Below are 20,812 nucleotides of genomic sequence, written 5' to 3'. Positions count from 1 at the left end.
CCCCCTTTTATTGCATAACCTAATAAAGCTATATATGCAAAGTTCCAAAGTGGTTGGAAGATAGTTGACCTACTTCTAGCTGTTCTTAACTAGCTTTATTTGTTGTTAGGAAGCGAGATCTAGCATGAAAAGCCCATCGATCCTAAACCTCAAAATCTAAGGTGAGCCGACAGCAGTTAAGGTAGCATCTATAGGAAAGACCAGTTGTTTCAACAGGTTCATCTTTCCCCTGACTTTTCTAGGTATATGCTCAGCTAGGGGAAATTATTTCAACTGTTTGAAGACTGTGTTTTGAGTTGTAGGAGGATGAGATCATGAGTTCAAGATCCAACGGTTGCATGTGTAATTGACCAATATATATATATATATAGAGAGAGAGAGAGAGAGAGCCCCTTTAGGAGGATAGCTCAAGGAATAAGAATAGATTGCCCTAGGTACATGAGTTTTATAAAACAAAAAAGATTAAATTGATTCTATAACTAATTGAAACTCATATTGTCTTGGAAAATAAACTTTGTGTATCTTATAAAAAAAAATAAATAAATAAAAACTGTGTATCTTAAGAATGGTTTTCCTTGGTGTTATTGACGAAGACAATTAGATAAAACTTGCTTTAATGTATCTGAAATTAACGTGGGTATATAGTTTTAGTGTTTGGACTCTCTATAAAAGATCTGATATTAAGTCCATTCCCTGTTAACTACTAATTTCACTTTGGTCTGAATGTTAATTCATCAAAATCCATAAAGAGATCTTCATAGCATTTGCAGTGATAGTCAATGATCACACACCTTTGGGATCTCAACAGGATACAAATGGATTCTGTCTGACCATGAATTTCTTAAATCTGGGTCAAGATCTGATATGCATTTCCAAACTGCACTATTACACTTGAAGCCACTACCAAAGGCAATTTGCCAAACCCGGTCTCCCTTCTTCACTCTTCCTTTTGCCTCCAGATAGCTCAGCTCGTACCAAAGTGATGAAGATGAAGTGTTGCCAAACCTATATAATGTCATTCTTGATGCTTCTGCATCTTCTTTGTGTAGGCTGAGATTGTCCTCTATGGCATCAATTACTGCCTTTCCACCAGCATGTATACAGAAATGCTCGAAAGCCTTTTTGAAATTCGGCACATAAGTTCCCTTCTGGCCTGTTGAAAACCATATTTTCTGCTTAATCACTGACCATCCATACCGGAGCTGCTCGGAGTATGGCAAGACAAGTGGGCCTAATTCCGATATGTTTGTCCTTAATGCTTTTGCTGCCACATGTAGAAGTTCTCGTGATAGAGACACTCCGACTTTCCCAGATTCGTCAGGTTGTTGGAAAACAGACTGGTAAGCTTGGTCATCAGACCCCAGGTGTGTTCTCACAAGGTTCTGAAGTTTGTACTTGGCCTTGTGCTTGTCTTGCTTCCTATTAGAAAGCAAAATAGCTGCTCCTCCCATTCGAAACAAAATGTTGGCCATAAGCATGGACTTAACTTTACCTTTATAACCATTGGGAGTTATAGCTTCCATGCTGAGAACTAAAGCTACTGAATTTTTGTGAACTTTTAGAAGATCTTTAACCAGACTAATTGATAACATTCCAGCACTGCAACCCATTCCACTGAGGCTGAAACTCTTTACATTGCTTCTGAATCCAAACTTGTTTATGATCATAGATGTAAGGGATGGTGTAGGGCAGAAGAGGCTACAGTTGGATACAAGAATGTCAATGCTTTTAGGATTTATGTTGTGCTTGGAAAGAAGGTCTTTGACTATTGTGGACAGAACCATTTCAGTTTCCTCTTGAGCTTGGTAAAAAGAATTATTTGGTGGGATTTCATGCACTGCAATAGGCATGCAACTCTCAAATCCAATACCTGATCTTTCCAATATTTTCACTTGGAAATCGATACATTCTTGGTCAAAGATATTAGATGCTTCACAATGTTCAATAAAATTAGCAGTTGGAACTCGCAAGCTATCGGGAGGTAGATAACAGGAAAAATCAACAAGGTAAACAGGATTGGATCTGAAAGTAAAACAGATAACTGCAATGATTAATGCAGTTATAGCTAAGAGATGGGTGAGGGATATTGGGAATTCTGTAACAACAGATAGGTTTGTAAAAGATAAATATCTAATCAAGACAATCTCCATGGGTAAATTCCTGGATCAGATTGCTAGGAGTTTAATTTGATGCTTTTGATTTTATACAAACAAGCAAGCAAGAAAGAAGTTAAAAAATGCAACTATTAGCTATGTGTTCGTGTGTGCACGTGTATGAACGGTTTAGTGTTTATCTATACAACTATTTAAAAGGCTTTCCCTATTTGGATTCCTCATTTTTTTTTATTCAAAAATAGTCCTACATTCCTATGTTTAAGTAAAAACAAAACTAAATGATAATCCGGTAAAAATATAACTCTAACTTTTACTAAAACATTGCCTAAAAAACATAAAGCCACTTCCTATTAATTTTCAAATTTTTTTATCCACTTATAAATTAGATTCACAAAATAAAAATTATATATAAAATAAAAACACTTTTTTTTTTTTTTTTTTGCTACAAAATAGAACTACTAAAAAAAAAAAGCCTCATTGCATGCGAAGCGTGTGTGATGAGTCTAGTTCATATAATGAAGCGATCAAGAGAGAAGTTTTGGAACGCAACCATTGCCCCTCTCTCTCTCTCTCACAAAAATTAAATGGCTAAGTAAGCATAACTTCATACATTTCAATGTTTGATAATATTATAAGATGAAAAATTGATTCCTAGCATCAAGAAGCGGATTGCCAATTGCTTCATCTCTATAATTACTAATTTTTAATATCTAAAAATAACATATTGAGTAAATGCCAAAGAAGCAGAACCCATTATTTTTTGGGGGGAGCCTCGTAAGCTTTGGATATATGTATTGATGAAAAAGCTTTAGAAATTTTGATTCCAGGATAGGGTGAAGTCACCAATCTTTAGGTGGTCATAATAACTGAAAAATTAGAAATCTCGGTTTCAATGAGCGTGACAAACATGTGAGTTGGACAAGATTAATTCAAATACTCTCTTTGTTCATCTTCAAATAATTTTTAAAATCTGAGATATTGTGATAATCACATTATGCTTTCTATATGATTCTCCAAATGCCCATCTTTCTTTATTCTTGACGATTGTATTCCATAAGGAAAGGAAACTTCTTTATTTATTTGCGTTGAAACAAAGGCAACCTAATTTGTTTGATCACAAAGTTTGCATGTACAAACCATTTAGTTATGTCCCTAAGTTTAACAACCCACACTTTTGTTGCCCCTGGGATTCAGGCTTTCAGGTCGAAAATTAGTGTGGTATGAATTTCTGTGTGGCATTGGCACTTTCAAATGTAATGAAGGTTTTTCTTTATAAAAAGAAAAAGAAAAAAGAAGAAAGAATATATTGAAGGTTACGATGCTCATTGGCTATTCTATTGTTGTCAATAAAATGTTTATAAGTGGAGGTGATAGCTCCCATTAGAGTATGGACATCATGTTTATTTATGGGTGCCCAAATGAGTTGATCAGTTCGCCTGGAAATAGGGAGCAGCGTGGACCAGTGTTGGACTAGGAGAGTTGTTCTAGGATAACACTGCTAGTTGAAGGTGATGTGAAGTTACAGAAAAAATTGTTTATCATCAAAACCAATGAAAAAGCATGGCCTGCTGCATATGTCTCTGGCTCTGGATATTTAGGTCCTCCAATCTCCATTTGACTTTCTTTTCTTGCTATCATTTCATGGATGATCAGAGATAAAAAGAATAATTCTCGGACCCAATGAATTACAAGATTTTTTTAATAATTATTTTACATTGTTGATTCTGAATGTTGGGAAAAAAGAAGAAGGATTGGTACATATAAAAGTTACTATCGAGGGGTGTGGTTTTGTGGTCTTAGGTGATGCACAAGATGCGTTAAGTGTGAGGTCTAAGGTTTGAGTCCGAATATGGACTCACTTGGGTTACCTCTCTCAGTAGCTCAAGGTTTATTAGTGTTTCTCATGGGACTGAAAAGTTATGACTTACTGTAGTCCTCCTACACTTTAGTAGGGCCTGAGACCCAACAAATAAAGTGTTATTATAGTCATGCCTAGGTAGGATGGTCACATTCATCACCCCTACCCTTTTTTGTTATAAAGAAAAAAAAATCCATATAAAAGTTACAATCAGTCAATTACGATTAATTGTGAAAATGAGTCAAGGTACAAAAGCCTAAGGGGACCAACTCATTTCAGCCAAGGAAGAAAACACCCAAGTAGGAACAACAGAGATGGGGGTGGGCCAAGCTGCTAAATTATGGGCCAACTAGTTGGCCTCTTTGAGGAACAAAAATGGCTGACCATAATAGTTGGGAATCACCTAGCATTAGATACAAGTACCTCTTCTTCAATGCTTTATTACACCGAGTTTGGTTGTAGTTGGGGAAGGAGAAAAAAGAAAAGGACAAGGGAAAATAAAAGGTAAAGAAAGGGGGAAAATGTTTTCCTCTTGTATGTTTGGATGAAGGGAGGGAAGGAGATAAAAAAAGAGAAGAATGTATTTTATCATTACTTTATTTGGTTTGCAAAGGAAAAAAAAATGTTTTTACTTTAATGGCCCAATGAAGTAAAGAGAGTGTAAAAAGCTCATGGACAAAAATGTATTTTTGTAGGCCATTTAGAGTCAATTATGCTTAGGGTTGTAAATGAACCATGATGTTTATAAACTACTTGGGCTTGGTTTGATAAAAAATTCATCTATGTTTGTTTGTTTATAAACGAGTCAAGCTTGAGTCTAATTTTAGGCTTTTTTAATAAACGAGTCAAGCCCAAGTAAAAAAAAAAATTTGTTCATAAATTGACTCAAAAACAATAGGACTTGATGAAAAACTAGATGCATGTGAATGATGCTTGGACATCTTACAATGCATGTTATAATGTAAATGACATGGGAATGGATGCGTTGCTATTGTTTTGTGAATGAGAACCAAATTCCCATGTTAAATTCATGAACATTAACCATTAACCTCATTTGTATGGGTGGGTTTCAGTTAGCTCAACTGGCAAAATTTTTGATGGTTGAATAAGAGATCTAAGGTTCAATCCCCACCTACACCAAAAAACTGATTGGTGTCTTGGTTTGTTGATAAATAGCTATCATCAGAAGTGGATATCATAAGTTGAAACTTTTTTTTTTTTTTAAAAAAAAAAAAAAAGAAAAAAAAAAGAAAAACTTCATTTGTATGAACATTAATCATCTTATATATGTGAGAAAGCTCCACTTGTATGCTCAAAACACATAATTTCATATGACAAATTCTATCATTTTGGAGTGATAAACTACATAAAATGAAATCAAAATTATGGGTGCATGTAAAAATGCATGATAAATTATTCTTTCCACATTTGACCTTTTCCATTCGCATGATTATTTATTTATTTTTGGGGTGAAAATTTTGTTATTTTATGTAGGATGACTAATCCTGAGTAATGACTAATCAAATCGGCATGCATGTGATGTCAATCAAATGAAACACCCCTAACCTATACACATGATTAAGAAAAAAAAAATCTAGATTAAACCAATGAGCAATATCAGATGTGAGTAAAAAGAAAACATAAACCTAAGAACTAAGAGACAATCATTTTAATTCAATTTCTAGTTACATGATCATTACACTACTGTGAATCAACATATGATCATGAAATTCAAAGCTAGATAATATAAATAAGGATAAAATCTAAGATTTTAAGTCAGAAATTATACCTTTACCGCGTATGTTTCTCTTGAGAAGTAAGGGCAATATCTTTTAGAATGGGACTAAAATCCTTCAAATAGGATCACTTGTAGTTGGAACCCAACCTCACTTAGGCTTTATTTAAAAAGGTTTAAAAGGTATTAACAAGCTACAGATAAGTGATTACTTTAGTACTAAAGTCTCATTTAGGATTGATCAATGCTGATTGTTACTTGTGAAGGGTGAGTTGTACTCTTAGTGAAGTACAATCTTATAGTGCAATGCCTATGTATCTAACAATGACAAAAGAAGGAATTCACCTATATGAACATAGAAGTAGTACGTGTCGCTTCTAAATAAGACTTAAAGAGTTTACTCTTGTAAATATTGCAAGGGTGACTTGATGCATTTAGGGAAATAAGGCAAAAAATGAGTTGATGCTTTTTATATATTTAAAAATGACTTAAAAAAAATAAATTAAATATTGCTTAAGCTCTATTCTCTTGTTAGATGCAAAATTACTAATTAATATGAACCACCACAAATTTTTTTTTTTGAGAATGTCTATAGACATAAAAAATTTGACAAACTTTTCACACCTATTGATGTGACAAATTAATAGTGGTAAATAAAAAAAAAATGATGTTAGTAGTGAATTTAGATGAGAACCAGTAAAAGTTAGCCAACTCAACTGTTGTGAAAAATTTTGTGTGTTGCTTTTTTTTTTTTAGAAGTGCTAAATGCATTACATTTTCACAACAAATCCTAAGTGTTAAGTTATTACTAGTTCTAATTTAAACCCACCACTAAAATTACTTTTTTAGCCACCAATAATAGCCAGTAACAACCTACCACTTAAAATTTATTGTGAAAATATTGTGAAAAATGTTGTGAACGTAGAATTTCTCTTTTGTTTAAAAATATTGATTTATTTATTGGCTAATATTTGAGCTTAATTAATATTATTACAATGAAAGAAATAACTCTATTGGTTAAAATTAGATGGTCTTTCTTTACTTGGGGCATCTCATACTTATATTTTAGAGCAGGCTGTGTGTAAATGTACGTTAAACTAGGTAGTAGCACAAGTTCATATTAGTTTCGAACAAATTAATAGTGAATTTTGGTGTATGGGATATTTTTCATGTGTGATGTGTGTTGTTTATGACTTTGAAGCATTAAGAGTTTTTTTTTTTTTTTTTTTTTTTTTTTTTTTTTTTTTTTTTTTTTTTTAAATTTTAAGACTAGTCAACATTAACTTGTTGAAAATTTGAAATGACAAAACTAAGAGGCATACCTCCAAAGATATCTTTTGATTCGTATGCATGATAAGATATGAATCTCAATATATCACAAGCTAGTAGGGATTTTTTTTTTTTTTTAAATTTTTAAATGTAGGTTGTAATATATGTGGTGATCCCCTTTCAAAGTGAACACTTAAGCAAAATTACATGCAAAGGATAGCCAAAATTTTCAAATTAAATAAATTGTTCACTCAAGTGAGAGCCAGTTCCCTTAAGCTACAATCAATTTACTCAAGTGAGATCATGGACAGATTAGCAAATTTCTGTAGAAATAAGGAGACAAAGTATGTATCTTTGTGAGGGTTGATGGTTCTTAATCGCTAGTAGCCATTTTAATTATGTTTTAAAAGTTGTCTCTGTAGTGACATTTAATTGGTGCCTTTTCATTGGTATCTATTCTTTCTCACGCACACACACATATATTGATGAAGTATGAAATTAGTAGGCTACAAGCTCCGAACACTAAGGACAATTAGTAACCTAAAGAAGAAAGAAAGACTATCGAAGTTAACTGGGGTGGAACCGGCCAAGAATCATCTGATGATCATGTTTGTATTTCTCTCTAGGATTCAAGTATGAGAAGTGGATGAATAGTAGTACATACCTTTACTTGGTGAAGTTTGGTCCTTTTTATAGAGAGTTTGGAGTGGGTATACTTGTTAGGTGCCACATTCATCATGAGAGATGTGTGGACTTTTTTTTTTTTTTTTTTTTTTTTTTTTTAGAAAATAGTACTATCATTAAAATAGGAAAAACCAGCTAAATCAGCCTGGTAAGAAGGCATTACAACAGGCTAAGAGATGTGTGGACTTAGTGGGGGGAGTGGAGCGAATTTTTGGAAATTCACCCCACGCCTAGGAATTCATCATGAGAGATGTATGGGATATTATGATTCGTATGCATGATAAGAAAAACCCTCTGAACCTAGATTTGTCTTCCAACCCTCTCCGTTAGTAAAATCCTTGATAGGAGAATTTAGCCACCCAAATACAAGCTAACCACCTATGTTATTGGAGTGCTATTTTGAAACCACAAATACAACATAAATCTTCAAGTGGCCTTGAAGTAATCAAGGGATTGGGTTGGTGGTTGGCGTCTTGACTTTCAGTGTAGAATTACTGTGGATATGATGAGCTAGGTTAGGTCTTCCGAGTGTTTTTTCTTGTTGGGTTTTTACTTCGTGAACAACGCTTTATCTTTTGTATGTGGTTGTTTTACCATTTTATTCACATTGTAATTGAAATCAATTAAGTAACTACTTGGACTAGACATTAATAAATTGTTAAAATTGGTACAAAGTCAACCTAGCTAGGGGTCTAACATATCTTTTAACTTACCTTGAAAGTTTGAAAAAAGTGGGTAGCTATCAAAATACTTGATCTAGCTAGATATGAATCATAGAAAACAGTCATCCTGAAATTTAAGGTTACAGTTCTTTCTTTTCTCTCACTGCACTGCTACGTAATTCTAAGCACCTGTACTGTCTACAATGAGAAGCAGAAGAGACTGGTCAGTTTCACTTCATTATTGCAAGTTGTTTTTTCTTGTTGGACTTGATCATGGTATTAATTGTGCCAGGCATATTTTCCAGCCCTCAATGTACGCCATGGCCAATGCTTCTATTTCTAAGGAAACGAATTCTTGCAACAATTGTACTCTCTCTAAGCGTATAGAAATTAGAGACACAATAAAATAGCATGAAGTTTTTTATTTTTTTTAGAAACAAACACACACAAAGAAAAGGAAAAGGAGTTCAAACAATGAAATAGGATGAAAGTTGATTGAAGAAGACTTTGAATAAAAAGAAAATACATCGATCGTATTTAAGATTCTAAATCTGCTACTATCGCAATATGCTTTCTACCTTTACCGAGTCAAATGCATTTTGAAAGTCATCCATTTCATCTCCATGATATAGTCCAAACTACAAGATTAACATTAACATAAATCATAAAATACCATGCTCTCTAGATATATCATAAAAGGCTGATGTACACGTTTATTTCTCTCTCCTTTCTTTTATCTAAGTGGGGTCGTCTGCTTATACTAATCCCTTGAGTGTACCATGTGCTACCTTTTTATTCCACATGTCTAGCAGCCTTGTTCATTCTTTCTTTTTATGCAGCTCATATCCCTTATTAAAACCCTAACAAAAAAAAAGCTAAAGCTAAAGCTATCTTTGTCTCTACCTTCATGTTCCTTGCTTTGTCTTCGGTCTTTCACTTTCAGCATTCATGGATCACAAAGCTAACCATGATCTATACTACTCTCTTTCATGGATTCCATATCACCATAATCCATGTCACCCACATGTAGTTACTTTCATCCGTTGGGCCCCATCATATGTTTCTTTTTTTCTACAGTATTTACAAAAGGGTTTCCTGGATATCCGTTTTGTGTGGTAATGCACATTCAATATCTAGTCATAAAGCATCAAAATATGGTGGGTCAGTGCGCAGGAAAGAAAAGTGGTGAGGAATCTCTTTGCAGTTTCCCTTCCACAACTCTCACTTTGCTCATCTTTGCTTCACACCAGTGCGTCTGTTCTTCAACAATGTCATTCATTCGCAAAACCCTAGACACCACTTTCAGGTCTATTAGACCCATTAAGATCTCCATCTCTTCGTTCACCTTTAATTTCCTTTTTCTCATCAAGCATACTCGTGGATGGCGAAGATCTTTAAGCTTCATCTTTTTCTGTGTAGAAAACAGTTGTTAATTGTTGGACCCAAGAAATAATAATAATAAATTTCCCTTACTATTAGGAGAATCTACTCTAAGCAATTTTTTATGCAAGAGAGAATTTATTTATATAAAAAAAAATTCTACTATAATATAATATAATCTAAATATATATATATATATATGTAAAACTTCCTAGTAGAGACTATTATTAATATTGATCATATTTTCCCAATCTTAATCCCTAATATATGATATGCCTTATTTACTATTTATCCTATAATAATTGATGAACTGTTAAGATTAAAATCGAATGCAAGGCAAATGCATACTTACTTTTTGATTAACTTTCTTCATTAGATGGAGAAGAGTTGGATCGACTGAACCTCTTCGATTTCTCCTAAAAAATGCTGATATAACTTGGCAAGGTTTTTCCTTGTCAGCCTTGAGAAAATTCATGAAAGTTCGGATGCCGTCTTCCAATATTAGAAGAAAGTCATCTGAAGATATTCTTGATCCAAAACCATCCTTCTGATCGTCTTCGGAATCTTTAAAAACACAACATAGATATAGATGAAACATTAATCTTAAAAAGGTAGAATAGTGTAATTAAAAGAACTCATATGACTAAAGTTCAAAGAAAAACGATCATTTCAATTTAAAATTGATACATTTCATAGATACTTCAGATTAAAAAAGTACTTACCTCGGTATTCTGGAACTAAAAGTAACTTTGGTGCCAAAAGCCTCATCCTAGCATAGATTTCAGGTCTCCGGCCTTGCTCATAAGGTTCATTTTCTATATATCGCTGTAAAAGAACTTGGAATTGCTGAAATTCTTGCGCAACATGGGCAGGACAGCCAGGGTCATTGTCACGCCGTGAAGCTCTCTTCTGTAGAAAATTCTTGTAGTTCCAATTTAGAGCTTCCCATGTTAAGCAAATCTGTGCCACATATGCTGCTTCCAGTTCATGATATGGGTTCTGACGGTTATCTGATGGCCTTTTCTTTATTGTTGAAATTTTATGAACAATTCTCTCTGACATTGATCTTGGACCCACTAGAACAGACCTAAGTGACTCTGAATTTTGGTTGTGATATATATATATATATAATTACTATAATGTTAGTTTTTCAAGGGAATGATAAATATGGTATTAACAAAGAGAACAAAAATAGAAAGTGAAAATGGTCAAAATACCAGTTTCATGAAGCTTTTGTGCACTTATTCTGTCTAGGAACATCATTTCCTCATCATATTTTTGAAACATTGTGTACGATTCCCATTTGGGACAACTCCTTCGTGATGAAGAAGAAAGTGGATCCTCAGAATAATTAACTGAGCTTCTCCACTCTGACGAGCTCTTAGATGTAGAGCCAGCAGTGCATGAATCACCAAATATCTCATCCTCCTCCTTTTCTTGAACTATTGACTTCTTTCTCTCTGACTTGGGTGGTGCAAAAGTAAAAAATTTCTCATCCTCTGAGAAATTTGTTGTCTCTGACTTCTTGCTTTCATGTTCTCGATTATGATAGTCTTCTACAAAAACAAAAACAATATCAGATCAGTGAAAGTATAATAAGTACAACATGTGACTGATGTAACAAACTTAGATGCCTAGACATGTTGCAATTACCGTCACAGTTTTTGTCATTGTCTTCCACTTCACTTTTGTGTAGGTCTTTAGAAATCAGCATGTAGGGCCCACCTTGATTTGTTTCAGATTTGTAAACTGAATCAGCATCTCTTGTAGGAATCTCTTCTTCAAACACATCTTCAACTTCATGCTCTCCGTCAGATTCATGAACACATTTAACAGAGAGGTTTTCAATTTCAAGGGCAGAATCTTCATCTGGGTCTTCAAATAAGCTCTCTTGTGGAGTAATGAATTCTTCAGAAAGAGTTTGATTCCTCCGAGGGTGTTTTGGCAAAAACAATAGTGATTCTCCGCCACCAATGATGTCAGCTACAAGAAGATCTTTTTCGTTGCACTCAACATGAAAATACCTCTCATCTTCTTCTTCTTCTTCTACTTCTACTTCTTCTGCTTCATCCTCTGAGAAGTTATATTCATATCGATTTTGGTTTCTGAAACACACAAAAAAATTAAGAAACAAGAAAAGCAAACTAACACATGAAAAAGAGAATTAAAGAGATGTTGCTACTAGACCTTTGAATTATTGGATTTCTGCCAAGAAAATGGAAGAACTTGGGAAGTATAAAGGAGGAGCAGTAGAGGAAGAGGAAGAGGAGCTGGAATGAACTCGAGACATTGTAGAACAGCCTAACAAGAGCTTCTTTTTCTGAACATGGCATTTTCTTCTTGTTAGCTTCAAAATGAGTTCCAAAGTTAAGTTCTCATTCACAAAGCAAAGCAAAGCAAGACAAAGCAAAACTCCTAGAAAAAGTGTCTACTTTGGCTGCTTTTCATACCACCTCTTCCTTATTGGTCAAATTGATCCATTTCTTTAATACAAAATGTCATATTTGTCCTACAATTTAAACTATACCTTAAGCACCATTATCTTTTGGGACAACAGTAAATTTTCATTTAATATATTGACGGGGTTTAAGAAGCAATAATGCACACGCTTACAACTCAGTAAATTGATGGTAATTTCAAAGATGAAATTTACTATTAGTACATATTATTGCTATGCCACATATATCCATGTTGTATTTTCTTATTTTCAAGCTTTTCGTGCCCAAATTTTAGTATAATTTGGCCTTTTGAGCTTGACTTTGTAGCTTTCCTATGAAAAAAACACTGTTTAAACCCCTAGACCGCTTAATTACTACTCTTGCCTTGTGACTTTTACATGATCCACTTCACAAACGATTATCACTTGAAAATCAACCTCTTGATCTCTCCAAGAGTTTATTCGAGATATTTGAATTCATCTTTGTGTTTCCATGATCTAGGTCCAACACATTGTAGGTGATCTTGTTTTTAGAATAATAGGAATCTCAAGGATATTCAATGGAGAATTGTTGGAAAACAATGGATTCTCTCAGTAGGTTTTCTCACTATTTTTGTAGTCGTTTTCCCATCTAGTAATTAGGGTTTAATATTTATTTATAACATTGTAGTGTTTGGGGTTTAGTGACTATAAAAAACAGATCGATGTGAAAACAAAATTTTGGGTCTTTCCATAATAAGGTTTTGACCAACTGAGAAACTACCAGGTGTCTACCGAAAACATTCTGTTTGAATCTTCATTCTCACTTGATTGAGCTTTGGTTTTCGCCTGGGCAAGACCTTTATACTTGTGCTATGAACAAAAGCTTTAGTCTTCAACCCTTATTAATCCATACATATTACACAGTAAAAAATCCAAAGTTATAATATAAATTTGTCATAGAAGTAGCCAACACTTAAAATCCTAAAAAGTTGATTTTTTTTTTTTTTAGATTAGTTATACTAATTAAGTTTACTACATTATCAGTTAAATTTTTCTGGATTATAATTTTGGAATCAATGAAGATAGTTAGATTTCTCCTCTCCTTCCCAATTTACATATATATATATATATATATTTTTTTTTTTTTTTTCTAAGAAAGATAGACAGATAATTAAAATTAACAATTTGTAACTCCAGGTATAGAATGTCAGTCCAATGAAAGGTGGATTTTTTTTTGTTATATTTAAAGTGAAGGAAGGGGATTCAAATTCTACGCGTCTTTGTTAAAAACACAAAGAAATGATATTTGTCCTAAAGGTCAATGGCCAATGAAAGGTGGGATTTTCTTTGGCATGTTGTGCATTATGTACAATTAAGCAAATCAGGATGAATCATGTTCAATATTCTTTCCATTAAAGATACAGAAACCTTGTATTCCAAATATTCTGTCTCACTTTTCCTGCTCCACTCGATACTCCACCAATAAAAGCTTACCATGTGTTAACATAATTAATTAAATACTATCATTAATTAATAATGGTAATATTAATAAGTCAATAATTATAGTATTTAATTAATTATGTTAATACGTGGCAAGCTTTTATTGGTGGAGTATAGAGTGGAGCAGGAAAAGTGGGACAGAAGATTTGGATTCGTATCATAGTGGGTAATTAAAAAAATGAAATCCTACTATACGAGAAAGGGTCCTATCCTGTCCCAAAAACACAAAGAAGAGACCAAAACCAAGTCACACGCATTGGTAGGCATTTGTGGACACAACTTTTCAAAAGAATTACTAAAATAATTTTCAAAAAAAGTTTAACCATAATAATTTAATCCATTAATAAAAAATTTAGAGATGAATGAGATTAGATGGGTTTAGTTTAATAGAGTTTTGATGTATTCTTTGCCTCCTAACTGAATAAAGAGCCTTTTTAAAAAGCTGAGGGTGGTGTTGTCAAATTGAGCTTCTTTTAGATATCTTCTTAGTTGTTTCTCAAAAAATAAAATAAAAAGATATCTTCTTACTGCTCTATGTCTTTTAATTAGTCGGTAAGGTTTCTGCGCATCATGTTTTCTACGTATGATTGATCAACTCAAAAAGACACGCGTTACCCAAGATTTATATTCCTAGATTAAATATTACATTATCCACAAAATTAACTTAGTATTAACAATATACTCTAGAACTCAAATCCATTTACATGTGTCTGCTGCTCTCATCATTTTCAAAAAGGGAAAAAGAAAACAGCAATAGTACATGTGAATGAACTTTTAATTTTGCTATTAAGCATTAAAATATCAAATGGCCCTATAACTTTGAATATTTACTTGGACTTTCATAAGCTATTACCAAAGCTCATACAAAAATTTGGTTGATGGTTGGCCTAAATGGTGCCAAATTGACATTTATAGTTTAGTTTAGGCCTCATTCAATATTCTTATTGTTGGTGAATATATAAATATTTCTTTACTGTGATTCTGTTTCTTTTTTTTTTTTTTTTTTTTTTTTTGAGAAAGTGTTTCTTTTCTTTTAGATTGCTTGGGATTCAATTTTTTCTTTTCTTTTTATATAAGATAAAAATTATATTCTAGTATAATCTAAGTATAAATGTGTGTGAAACTCTTTTCTAAAGACTTGAATCCCGATCCTTGTTCCCCACATCCCACAAGAATTTTGTACTTGTGAAGTAACCATCACGCTAAGAATGTGCAATGGTAGGATTCATTTTGTTAATTTGTTTTGTTTTTCCCAAAATGCGTTAACTTATTAGCCATTGAAGGTTGTACGTTGCCAAGGATATGCATCAAGTTTGAGCCGAGCCCAAATTAATGGACTAATAATATCATGTTAAGTTTACCTGCTAATCAACCATGTCATATAAAACTAAAGAGGTAGCACAATCTGCGAATCATATGGTCAAACCTCTCTTCAATAAATAAATAAATAAATATATTAATATATATATATATATATATATTTATATCATTCGCCTGTGGGCCAGCATGATAGCCCAAGTTGCATTTATCTTAGAACAGAAGGTTTTCATAATTTCCGCTCACCCCTATAACATCTTCTTTATGGGGCTACGTTTGCCCACTCTCAGGTCTAATTGCTATAGCTTAGGATAGCCCTTAGAAAGTAAATATTCGGGGTTGACTCATTCATAGGGATGATCATTCCTAAATGTGGAGCCCCTTCTTTATATTACTTTTTAAAAATAAATAGAAAATTACTTATTTAAACCTATAGCCATAGAGTTTCAAGTTTTAATCCTTCATTGATTAAACAAAATTATCAACTAAGCTGCATAGAATAGATTAGGTTTATTCAGCAAAAAAAAAAAAGAATAGATTAGGTTTTTCTTTTTTTCAATTTTTTATTATATTTTTTAATGCACCTCTAGGTCAGTGGTATCCATCAAATCAAGATTTCATTTCATTTTTGAGAGACCAAAACATAAAAAGAAAAATCACCGTTGAAAATAAATATACTAAGATTTAAAACTAAAATAATACGTGAAAATCCAAACTACCATTAATTCAATATTCACAAAATATAAATAAAATAAAAGACATAAAAAATTGTTTTAATACATTTCAACTCAATCATTCATTAAAATGTTTTTCAACATTTTTTTAAATTCAAAAAATCATTTACGATTGAGTATTACATTTTGAAGCAAGTTCACTTTCAATGTAAAAGTTGATGTGGTACAACCCATATATACTGTTATATCAACTAAAGATAATCATGTAAATGTCAAATGATCTTGAAAGCCTACAAACCCACACCCCTATAAAAGCATAGCAATCTCTAACCCAAACTACACACACACAACTATCCCCAAAACGATTGAAAATCCTCAAACTCATCACCTAACTTTTACTCAAAAGACCCACATCATTAGGCCCCAAAAAATGATTGTTACACATATTTGCACACACCCAAAAATTGCATTGAAATCATGACTTGAACTCACAAATTTTTACTTCAAATTCGTGACTTCAAGTTATGTTTTCAGTGCAATTTTGTTGTGTGTGTAACAAGTAGTGTATAATAAACACTACTCTTAGACCTCCCTCCCCTACAAACCCTCATGACTAGCACAAACCAAATTTCAATGTTACGGATTCGCCTGCTACCCAATCAATCTAATCCTACGGACAAAATTGGCCAATGTCCTTTTCACCCAAATTATATAGCCTTATGCCCCCTTTCCAAACTAATTAGGAAAATATCTCTCTTTTAAAACTCGATTTACTCAAAATTGAGTTAAGTCCTATAGTGGCGTTTTTAAGGAGTTTATAGTGACGTTTTAAGGACTTATAGTGGTGTTTTGGAACTCGGCCTCCATGAACTCAAGTTATAGGTAAAAAAATTGCCTATAACTCGATTTCATGGAGGTCAAGTTCCAAAACGCCACTATATGTCCTTAAAACGCCACATAGGGCTCCAGATTTTTTTTTTTTTTTTTTTTTTTTTAACTCGATTTTGAGAAATCGAGTTACAAAAGAGAGGCATTTCCCTAATTAGTTTGGGAAGGGGGGCATAAGGCTATATAATTTGGGCGAAAAGGGCATTGGCCAATTTTGTCCCTAATCCAACACATAAATCTCGCAAAAAATAAATCACACGGTCACAAAAATAGTGTAATAAATGAACAACTTGTATTGATTAAATATATAAGTACAATCCTTTGTATGACTCTTTACAATGAAAAAATATAATAAACTTCTCTAATTCAATTTCCAAGAAACTTTACGATCTGAAAGACTATGAAACTTGATCTTGAATTGTGCTTTGATGTCTCCAAGTTGAATGAATGATTGAAGGTAATTGATTTAATAAAATTGCTATTGGCTTAATCTAATAACCATATCAAAGGAACTTAAAAGAAAATCCCTGCTTTGAGCCTTGATTTGGAATGAGCAATAGAATTCTCTTGGACTTAGAGATGACTCTCTATTTTTACAAAGTGATAGTATAATTTTTCTCTCTAAGTGTATGTCCCTTTTCCTACATGAGAAGTCTCTATTTATAGGTGACCCAATGATCTTTGATTTCAACTTTGGGTTTTGCTTACCTCCAGTTAACATTTTAACATGATATCTTCTTTTCTTTTAATAAGAAGTAGTCACGTCACCCATTACCTTAGCGTACGGTTGAGATTAAAAATCAACGCCACATCATCTTTCTCTTGGAGAAAGAAACTAAAAAACGAGCATCTTTAGTAGTCTTCTCAACACAATGGTGAAGGAAACAAAATTCTCATATTAATCAAAACTTGAAAGTTAAAATCTAGCTCATTGATACAATAGAAGAAAATCATAAAATATCAAAATTAGATATTCATGAGTAACAACCAAATATTTTCATTGAGTTATTCTAAAAGGAAAAGGAAACTAAAATTTTAGATTTTGGAACAAAAATTACAACTCAAATGCTCAACTCAAGCACAAAACAACAAGAACAAATAGATATGTACACACTTGTTTCTCAATGTTCTCATTCATTTTTCAAAACAACAAGAAGAGCCAAGTAGGTAAATGCCCTTTCTTTGCATTTTGGAAATTTCAAGGGCTTTGATTTTAAATTGACTCGCATTTTAAAGGTTAGTGGGTTTGTTTCTAATCTTAAAATTGATTAGAGAGAAACAGAGTATGAAAAGCTGAGTCTTTTTTGTCTAAGATATGAATTAAAATACAGCATCATCTAGCAAAGGAGGTGCTGGATAGGCAGATTCTTGTTAGCAAAATAAATTCCAAGCAACTCTAAAGTAACTTCCTCTCCAAAGATTTCATTTTTTTGTGGGGTTTTGGTTCAATCCATGAGTACCCAGTTGCTATTTTGTTAATTTTTTTCCATGGGTTTGCTTGTTTCCTTCGTCTTGGCATTTGAGACTTTAGTTTAGTACCCACAGTTTCTCATCTCTTAGAGAGAAAGATGATGTGGTGTTTTTTTTTTTTTTTTTTTTTATAAGGATGATGTGGCGTTGATTTTTAATCTCAACCGTACGGTAAGGTAATGGGTGACATGATTGCTTCTTATTAAATGAAAAAGAGAGCATTTATTGAGAGTTAATTACAAATTTTGAATTTAATTTGGTCTTGCATTTATTAAGAACCTTCTATGTGCATCTTTTCTTTTGAAGTTGCCACATGGCTTTTTTTATTTGATGTTGCTGTGTGGCTTGAACATGTGTCATTTCTATGTGAGTCGTGGTAACTCAAAGACTTGACATGTGACTTGATTTCATTTGCTAATTGTCCACAGTTGACACATCATTAATTGGAAATTAATTTGATCAGAAATATTTGATCATGTTCAATTAGACGATTGTGAATATGTCATAAAATTTTGACATCTACAACATTCATCGACCATAAATTTTCACACCAACCTCTCTAAATCCAATAACTCCCAAATCCCACTAATACACTAGCATGTGTGCGCAATAAGGGAGGAGGAGGGCTAAACTAAAACCTAAAGCCCCTACTTTGACAATAAAACATAAAGCCTCTACTCTACCACATTGCCGAATGCTGAAGTATCACTCTACCCAATTGGAAACTCATAATCAACCTAGTCCCCAAAACTCCTCTCCATTGTCATTTCACCATTAAGAACCCACCAGATTGTGAGAGCTGGTCAAGAAATCCCCAAACCACTAAAAGAATAACTCATTAAATTAGCTATGTAATTTTGTTAAATATACTTAGAATTGATCTGATTGGAACCTATGTTTCTGAATTTTGGGGAAATTTGTGTGTGGGCTTTCTTTATGGAGGACATAAATTATTCTCAACATGTTTATTAGTAAGGATTTATGGGTGTCTCTTTGTTTCTTCCTTTCAAGGAGATGTGAAATTTGGAAATATTCTATGTTAATGAGGAGCCCTTTTCTTGTTGTTTTGAAAATCCAAGAGCTTGAGTGAGCATGGGTTTGTGTGTGGCTATATATTGCTGAGAGTCTAAGCAATGTGGGTCTATGTGTTGCGATGTTTTGGTTGTGCTTAGATTATGGTTACTATTAGGGTCATGTGTTTTGGTTTTGCCAAATCATGCCAAATTATATGTCTTTTATTAAATTTTGATGTGTCTTAAAGTTGTAATTGAAGACCAAGTTGAAAGCACACAGTTTGCTCAAGAATAGCTCAAGAACACATTTTCAGCACTTTTTTAGTATGTACCTTGATAATAGTCTTGATACCTCTCGATAGAAGCTCGAAACCTACTACCTCCTCGACACAAGCTCGACACCTCCTTGATATATTGAGCTTCGCGGATCAGCAAAAATCAGCAACGTGAGAAAACCCATAACTTATTCGTTTGAAGCCCAAATTAAGATGCGTTTGAATCGATATTTAAAGGACATCATAAGCCATATATTAGAAGGCTTTTTAGAGAGAAAAACTATGTTTATGCGGCTAAGGTTTTGTAACCAAGTTTTCTCTTTTTCATCAAACCAAAGAGTTTTAAAGTAGACCTGAAGATTCCATTGGTAAAGAAGCTAAAGTCATAGCAACCACCACAAATTTGCTGTTGTGAAGAAAACCTTTAAGAGGTTCTTGAAGTTAGTTGGAGTTTCTAATTGTGATTGTGGGTGAAGCGTTCATATATTAGAGAGTTCAAAGGTTCTGAAGCAGTAGAAAGTTTCTGCTGTAAGTTCATCTACTGGAATTGTAGAGTCTAGGGACAAAGACTGTGTACTAGATCTGAAACTTCTCTTTACTATAGTGGATTGCTTTTTGGGAAGGTTTCCCCCTGAATTTTTTTATTGTGAAACTAGTTTGTTTCATTAATTTTTTTGGGTTATCATATCTTGTCTTATTTACTATTCCGTTGTGCATGATTTTGACTTGATATTGATGTTTATTTATTTGAACAAGGTTTATTCATAATAGATTTAATTAACAACTTGGGTTTAAAACTTGTTAATTCTATCAACCGGGTTATAAATTTCCCAACAGTTACTTTGTTTCTATGGTTTCAAATTGTTTCAGCCATTTAGATGAATGGAGCTTCATAAGGGTGATAGTTTTTTTTTTTTTTTGGAAAGGGAGAGAGAGGGGGGGGGGGGGGGGGGATTTGGTGGTTGTCTGTATTAGTGCCAGTGGTTTATGGTGATTTTTATGACCATTTGGTGGTCTTGGTTGATGGTAGTGAAAAGTGGCATTGCTTCTTGGCATTGGCATCCATGGGGAGGTGGTAAATTTTGCTAAAATGGTGTACAAGTGTGTAAGTTTTGACCTCCCTTGCCAATTAAGCTGCTTATCATTTCACTAATATGACATAGTTCACTTTTGTTTGCTACATTAGCATTTTTAATCTATTAATTGAATGCAAGAATGTTTTTGTAACATTTTAAATTGTATGAGGATTAAAATGAAACATTTAAAATTATATGGATGATTTTGAAACCCTAGACTCAATCCTTTCACTCAAAAGACCCTTAACTAAGTAAACCCAAACTCATTAAAAAAATATATAAAAAAAAAACAAAAACCCTAGACTAGAATCAAAAGACCCTAGATCAATCCCTTTAACTGAAAGATCCTAGATCCAACCATTTCACAAAAAAATAACCTAAATCCAAATAGAAAACTTTAGATCTAACTCTTTAACTAAAACCTCTCTCTCTCTCTCTCTCTCTCTCTCTCTCTCTCTCTCTCTCTCTCTCTCTCTCT

General features: G+C 33.1%; 2 protein-coding genes across 3 annotated transcripts; both read right to left on the bottom strand.

Annotated features, from left to right (window-relative positions):
- Nucleotides 1–645: 645 nt before the first annotated feature.
- Nucleotides 646–2,224, bottom strand: LOC126702186 (3-ketoacyl-CoA synthase 7). Its single transcript, XM_050400844.1, has one exon. The coding sequence runs from the start codon at nucleotides 2,148–2,150 to the stop codon at nucleotides 777–779; it is 1,374 nt and encodes a 457-aa protein (XP_050256801.1). The 5' UTR covers nucleotides 2,151–2,224; the 3' UTR covers nucleotides 646–776.
- A 6,695-nt stretch (nucleotides 2,225–8,919) lies between these two features.
- LOC126702611 (uncharacterized) lies at nucleotides 8,920–12,131 on the bottom strand. 2 transcript variants are annotated; one of them, XM_050401360.1, is made up of 6 exons: nucleotides 11,890–12,131; nucleotides 11,356–11,807; nucleotides 10,920–11,255; nucleotides 10,425–10,799; nucleotides 10,055–10,266; nucleotides 8,920–9,733 (listed from the first exon to the last, which is right to left on the bottom strand). In XM_050401360.1, the coding sequence occupies exons 1-6, from the start codon at nucleotides 12,033–12,035 to the stop codon at nucleotides 9,485–9,487; spliced, it is 1,770 nt and encodes a 589-aa protein (XP_050257317.1). In that variant the 5' UTR covers nucleotides 12,036–12,131; the 3' UTR covers nucleotides 8,920–9,484. The 2 variants fall into 2 exon arrangements, with proteins under 2 accessions (XP_050257317.1, XP_050257316.1); XM_050401359.1 differs by having other exon boundaries at nucleotides 10,920–11,258; nucleotides 11,890–12,130.
- Between the last annotated feature and the right edge of the window lie 8,681 nt (nucleotides 12,132–20,812).

This window comes from Quercus robur, chromosome 10, assembly GCF_932294415.1.
Source record: "Quercus robur chromosome 10, dhQueRobu3.1, whole genome shotgun sequence".
NCBI classification, from domain to species: Eukaryota; Viridiplantae; Streptophyta; class Magnoliopsida; order Fagales; family Fagaceae; genus Quercus; species Quercus robur.
Note: the sequence above shows the minus strand (reverse complement) of the source record. Positions and strands in the feature narration are given on the sequence as shown.